At 47.2% G+C, this 7,031-nt stretch overlaps 1 protein-coding gene across 1 annotated transcript; it reads right to left on the bottom strand.

The window, feature by feature from the left end:
• Nucleotides 1–3,612: 3,612 nt before the first annotated feature.
• Nucleotides 3,613–3,837, bottom strand: COCCADRAFT_112262 (uncharacterized protein; the record flags this gene model as incomplete). The annotated part of the gene is made up of 1 exon (XM_007720279.1): nt 3,613–3,837. One exon carries the CDS (start codon nt 3,835–3,837, stop codon nt 3,613–3,615), a length of 225 nt encoding a protein of 74 aa, XP_007718469.1.
• Nucleotides 3,838–7,031: the final 3,194 nt, after the last annotated feature.

Raw genomic sequence — 7,031 nt, 5'->3', positions numbered from 1 at the left:
ATTGAAAAGAATGAGGCGAGGTAAATGATCGCTGATGGACTGTTGATGGGTTTCAAAGGCGAATGGATGACTGCTTTGAAGTGGATGAATGGGTCATTATATAGATCGAACGGGAAGTCGGTTGACATTGCATCTGTTCCTTCTCGTGACTAAGTTAATTTCAATTGTGAAAGTGACCAGCACGACGACCAGAGACCCCTTGTTCCTTGTGGCACAAAGGATTTCACATGCACATGCCTTCTATCCATTATTGCCGGTGGCATTCTCCATATCCTGATGACCAGAAAGAAGGAATATGCCATAGTGTCAGTTATAGTTCCATTCGATCAATAGACTGGGTAGTTGATGGGCGATGGATGGGTGGGACACGCATGCGATGAGTAGGACTTGCAACGCATCAGCGGAATGAGGGATTTTCGGACACCCTTACATACCGTGAATGAGCGATACTCGTGATTCCTTGATCCTTATCGCTTACCAATAAGCTGCTGGTAGGTAGGTTTTGGTGCAGTTGATCGAAGAAGTTGCTGTCTTAGTGAAACATCATGACCACAGCCCGTCAATGGAGCTGAAGAAAGGTGCAGCTTTAGCTCCACATTAATCTATCCAAGATCTATATGGTTGGCTCAATTCTCCTTATTCTGGGGATTTGAGGATCCAAGTAATGCCGACTGGCCGGGCAAGATACGACTGCAGGTGTGGTGTAGAATCTTGACACAACTCCGGCTGGTATTCACTGATAAGCGGCGCTAAAGCGGGGAATATGTCGGGACCAGGATCAGATGTGCTACGGCTATCTTGCCGTAGGCCCGGAACGTGCCAGTCTAGATTGGTTAGTTTTCTACTACTCGTACGAAACGATGATAAGCCCTTTTTTCTTTTTCTTGCTTCCATCCCATGCAGAACAGTTTTTGAGCATCTTGAAGAGTTTTCAAGAGCATATAGCTCTATAGCAGAAACCCGGAAAGACTCACAAAATTTCCTGGTAGAAAACGGCACGAGTGGCTATTGAATGGTATGATGTGGGAAGTACGTATTTAGTATAGAAAAGTGGTCAATCCAGCATTTGTTACTTCGCCAAGGACCCCGCCATGTGCCGTCGTATGTTACTCCACCGTTCCCCTGCCATAACTATCCGCGATGGGAACTAGGGTTAGGGTGTACAGCGCCTAGAGCTAAAATCGTGCCCGACGGGGTACCCGGCAAGTACGCGATGACTTCAACATTAGTCGTTTTGGCCTTTCTTTTTTGCATTTCAGCTATCTTCCACCAATACACTCGCATTGCATACGAAACCGAGATGGCAAACCGAGGTTGTAAACCGAGATGATAAATCGAGATGTGCAAGCTGAAGATTGAACCCGCGGAACCGGACGATATAGCCGCTGTCCGACAAGCCCCTCCCCTGTCACTACACCATGTGCACTTAGAGAAAAGTGCAAATTGCCGATGCTTGTGATAGTTACAATCCTGCAGCAAGATCGCTCAAAGAAAGTTTATGTTGCAGTCGTCAGTATTAGCGCTACACCGGGTAAAGTGATCCCGAAACGCCAATGTATGATCGAGACATCAAGCGTGGTTGATCAAAAAACGAAAAAAAACAACTTTTGCATGACAGGCTGCGGGCAAGGTGAATCACATGTCTGTTGACTGTTGGGCTGTGCCCGTGCGTAAAAGGTATATATTGAGCGGAGAATCTGCAAGTTATGTCTTTTCACAATCGTGCCTTTTATCAACTCGACAGCTTACGACTTGATTTTCTATCTCTGTTCGGCATCACTTTGAACTTTCTATCTCTGTTTGCTATATAGCGTACCAGATCACTTATCTCGAATAAATGGCAGCCCATACCCCTCGACAGTTTGCTTCAATGAATTCAGGCAAGCAGCGGAGGAAAGCGAGCATTTCCGACAGCAGGGTGAGGAAGAAGAAGCAGAAACAGACGGGAACATCTCAGGTAATTCCGCGTCATACTGTTGTTCACATAAGTATAAAGGTTAACAGCGTTTTTGCAGCAACTTAGATGCTTGGAGAGAGTGAGTATCTCACACAATTTGCACTGCACTGCTGACTTACTTGAACAGGAGATAAATTGGAACAAATCCAATGCTCGTAAAGAACCGAACATTGATGCGGGACGGGAGACCGAATCTGAGCATAGTGGGGGCAATTTTTGGAACGGTCAAACTCCAAAAACCCCCAGCCTGGATGATGGAGAGGGTTACATCATTTCAGTACAAATGAAGTGCTCCTACCAACGCCTCTTGAGCCTCCGTAACTGGCTCAAGACACAAAGTCGACTGCCCGATGTCATTGCCATCCAGGATCCTCCCTTGCAGCTCGCCTTCTCTTCTGTGTCACTTTGCAATACCTGGTTTCGTGGAGACAATGGCAACGGTGACCGTGTTGCAATTGCAGGGGAGGATAACCCTTACTTCCGTCTCTATTCTCCTCCATATCCAACGGCTCATGAGAAACGGGCATTGATTGAGAAGAGGAAGATGATCGAAGACGCAAAACAGCGACTCGAAGGTCAACTCGAAGGATGCAAACAATTGGCAAAAGTTGCATTTCTGGTACACCAGTCCATTGAGGAATGGGCTGTATCGGAACCTCCTACATTGCCCAATAGAGGCCTTGTAGCGTCACTGCACATCAGGATCGATTCAGGCGAACTTGTTGTCCACAATTTCTATAACCACAACCATCCGAACGGCCGCTTAGATGTCGCAGGCCTCATAAATCCTTGTGGCGATGAATACAAGGCTCATGTCGTGGTCGGCGATAGCAACCTACAACACCCTCTGTGGAGCCGCAACATCGAGGAGAAGTATATCAGCAGGAAAGCTAAAGATCTTGTCGCAGTAATGGAAGCTAGGGAGATGGTATGCAAGAATGATGGATCCCTCACTTATGCTCGCGGTCAGAGCAGCAGTGGTGCGTATGCGTCTTCGATCGACATCATTTTCGTAAGTGGGTTTCTGGACGATCAGTCCTGGTACAGCGTTCTGAATGTCCCTGGATACGAGAGCGATCATGCTATCACCTCAGTCACAATCAGTATAGATCTGCGATGCAAGTCTGGAATACGATTTCTCTGGAAGGAAGCCGATCGAAGTAAATACAACGACTTCGTTGCATCACGTATAAAAACGCTGGACCTTCCTCCAAACCCCAATGGGACCGATCTGAATCGCACGTTGGGCACGTTCCGAGACATCATTCATGAGGCAATGTTGCGTCATGTAACCATCCGTGATATATTCCAGCATCATCCAATTCAACCGTCATCTATCAAGGTAGATTCAGCCAAGAATTCCGAAGACTACCGCGACTGGGTGGAACGGAAATCCAAGAGAACATTCGGGGTGAATCGCTTAGCCAGGAATACCTTGAACCGTGGCAAGCCGCGACCTCCCAAATACACGCCAGATTTTGAATCAACTCCCGGTGAAACGATCAGGGAAGTAAAGAAAAGGTGAAATGTTTTGTCGTGCAAAATTGGCGCCTATTCAGGTACAAAGGACCCCCAAGAAATGCGCCACATATTAACGCCTCTTCGGAATCTCGTGTAAGTGTGTTCAGGCATTACTTATCTAACAACTGGCGCTATCACATGCTTACATGTACACAGGCTACTCTCAACAATAGCAACACGTCGACGAATGGACGCGACTTCCCGTTACCACTCCTCGTCCCTACCTGAAAACAATACCATTCCGACCAGCAGGTGACGGAGGAAGAAGTCGCGAGATTGCTGCAAGACGCGTCAGACCGCAAGTCCCCTGGTGTAGACGGTATTCCGTATGAGGCACTAAAGATATGTGCTAACGCCATAACACCCACCCTTACCTGGATCTTTCAGACGTGTCTTAACCTGCGGTTCCACCCTACTAGCTTCAAGGACTGCATCACCGTTGTAATCCAAAAACCTGGAAAAGACCCATCCTTACCCAAGTCCTACAGACCTATCGCCCTTCTGAACACGCTGGCAAAGCTACTAGAGCGAATAATAGCGGACCGATTTAAAAGTCTTGTCTTAGAAGTGGAAGGAATGCTCCCATTTACACAATTTGGCGCGCCGGGCCGCAGCACAACTCTTGCTCTAGAATTGCTAACGACAAAAATCTACGCCGATTGGACAAAGGGCTTGAAGGTCAGTCTGCTCGGTCTTGATCTTACGGGTGCGTATGATCACATTGACCGACGCAAGTTGCTGGACAAATTGATCTCACTTGGTATACCTGATTGGCTGATCGAGATTACATGGTCATTTCTATCTGATCGCCGCACCTACATCCACCTTCCCGGCTACGATGGTGATGAGTATTACATCGATGTCGGCGTTCCTCAGGGAAGCCCACTCTCCTCATTGCTATTTTTGTTCTACGCGGCGCCCCTCCTAGACGAATTGGCCACGAACTACACCTCCGCAATGCTTTTTTCTTACGTTGATGATACGTACATTCTCCTTTCCACAAGATCATATGAAGAAAATGTTGCGAAAATGGGCATTATCCATGACCGGCTTTACGAGTGGGCAAATCAGAACGATATGCACTTTTCACCTACCAAATACCATATTATGCATTTTTCGAAGCCGGGAAAGGGAAACAAAGACGTCAACTGCAAGCTTTTGCCGAAAATGATCGGTTTCCAGGGTTTGAACAAGCAAGAAGAAGAGAGCATTTTACAGCCAACGATGACTATCCTCGGGGTTGTTTTCGATCGACGCCTCACTTGGGTTGACCATGCCAACTATGTAAGTTGTGTCCCTCTTCATCCCTTGATCTCTTTGCCCAAAATAACTCACATATAGAAAGTTACGCAAAAAGGTTAGGAAGAGGCTGAAGAACTACCAGTTCCTTTTTGGGTCAACCTGGGGTATCACGCTCGAGCAACGACGTAATCTTTACCACCAACATCTCATTCTCATCATTACATACGCCTGCCCCGCTTGGTTTCTCGATAATACACTTGACGAGAAAAGCCACAAAAGTTTAAGCTTTCGCATATCAAGGCGCGCCATTGACAGGTTGGAATCCCTCCAAACTGAGATCCTCCTTAAACTCTCTAAGGCTTGGAGACGAACTTCCAAAGAACTGTTGCAGAATGAAATGCATATTCTACCGATTTCCCTGCAACTTTATGCAGCTGCGATGAACCATCGGTGCCGAAAACTTGGTTCGAAAGAGTACGAGTTCATGCGAATCTTGGCTGGGGCAGAGAGAGAAGATCATCCTCATACTCAAATGAGCTCGCTAGCAAGTGATTATAAGCGTCAAATATTTGAGAACAAGGAGATCTATTATGATGGGGCAGCATGCGACAGTATGTGGGCAAAGGCAGCGACACGAAAACTTTGGATCAAGAACTTCATCTCGATGAAGACATTTGCCAAAGCAAAGGAGCAGTTTGATTTCTGGAGGCGCATGCAAGCAACCGAGTCGTCTCGCACTCGGAAATTTGCGCAGCCAGCATACCAAGTTGAGTTTGGTGAGCACACTCTGAAGCTCTATCACGATTTGGATACCCCGCAGCAAACCATGCTTTTAGGAATGCGCACTGGCAACATTGCCGTCAAATCCAATCCAGTCTTCCGTTATCACCTGAAGACTACGGACATGAGTTGTCCACACTGTGGATACATTCCTCACACTATCAAGCACATGCTATGTGCCTGTCCAGCCCTAAATAGGGTGAGAACACACCTAACGGGAGCCGCTGATCATAATAACTTCGATACCTTCATGAATCGTGACACTGGACTTGCTACATCATGGGCCATTGCGTACATGGGTATACCTCATTTCGATTCGGTCAAAAACAAGGAGAAGTATCAATTTCCCCGGAAGCAGAAGGTCAGATGTGAGGGTACCTGAGTTTGGCAACTGATTCATATTCCGCTATATAGCATTAATGTCATCCTTTAACTAATTGGCTCCGGCCTTTCTGAGTGGAGTTTCTGAGAGAAAAGAATCCTGAGATTGATTACAACTAGTAAGCAGCAACTACGCGTAAGTATGTAAGAAAAATTGCCTCATAGTGTTCAATGGCTGACTACTACTAGCCACCCATCCTCCGCTCCACCAATCGATACTGTCACGGTAAGTACTCTGTGTAAGTCGCGACGGTAATATGCAACTGACTCTGCAGCACCAGCAGCGTCGACACGAGCGACACGGTGAGTCATTGGCACTTGCCGAAAAATATCATTCCACCAGTCTAAAATAACAAAAAGGTAGCCTGATCCACCCCGTAAGTTCTTCAATACTCCACGCGGCAGTTGGACCTAATCAAAAAAGAAAAGCTTCGACACATCATGCGACTTCCTCCGGCTCATCCCTCCCAACCGCCCTCAGATGCCTCCGGATGAAGTAGAGCGTCGCCCCCATCCATGCCAAGCCCTCGTAGGTTCTGCATTTACTGTCATTATCATGTATGATAAGTTACAGAGATTCTAACATCCTTAGCTTGCTCCAAAACTGTTCCCCGAACCTCCTCTGCTCCCTCGTGGGATTCGGTGCAGTAATGGCGCTTTTGATACGCGTCATGTTGGCCTCCAGCCACTCGCGAGTCTCCTCACTCGGTCCCTCGACGTGACGTATCAACTCCATGCTCACTTTGTACACCGGTAAGTATCGTAATAAAGAATTAGAAGGGATCGATTAATAATATCTTGAATAGCGAGCGCGTCCGTGTGGTCGATCAGGGCAGTGTAACTGCCTTCCGATCCGCTGATGCTGACATCGGGGAGGGGTCCGCACCACCGTTTTGGCACAGATCCATCAAACTTCAACCAGACGGATACGTGTTGTTTTAGATCTCTCAGTACATGCTTAGGCGGAGGAGAGTAAAAGGCAATCATCGCGGTAGAAGAGAGCCCTACAGGGATGGATAGCTTTTCTGACGGGCTCGGCTTGGCACGAGATGATTGCCAGGATCGCAGCCGGGAGAAGAATCGCATTTTCGAACAGATAGATGTAAGTGTCATGTTTCTTTTCAATTGATACCATTGCTAACTTCATAGT

The sequence above is a fragment of the Bipolaris zeicola genome (genome assembly GCF_000523435.1).
Source record: "Bipolaris zeicola 26-R-13 unplaced genomic scaffold scaffold_438, whole genome shotgun sequence".
Classification (NCBI taxonomy): Eukaryota; Fungi; Ascomycota; class Dothideomycetes; order Pleosporales; family Pleosporaceae; genus Bipolaris; species Bipolaris zeicola.
The sequence above is the reverse complement of the archived record's forward strand: the minus strand, read 5'-3'. Positions and strand labels throughout refer to the sequence as shown.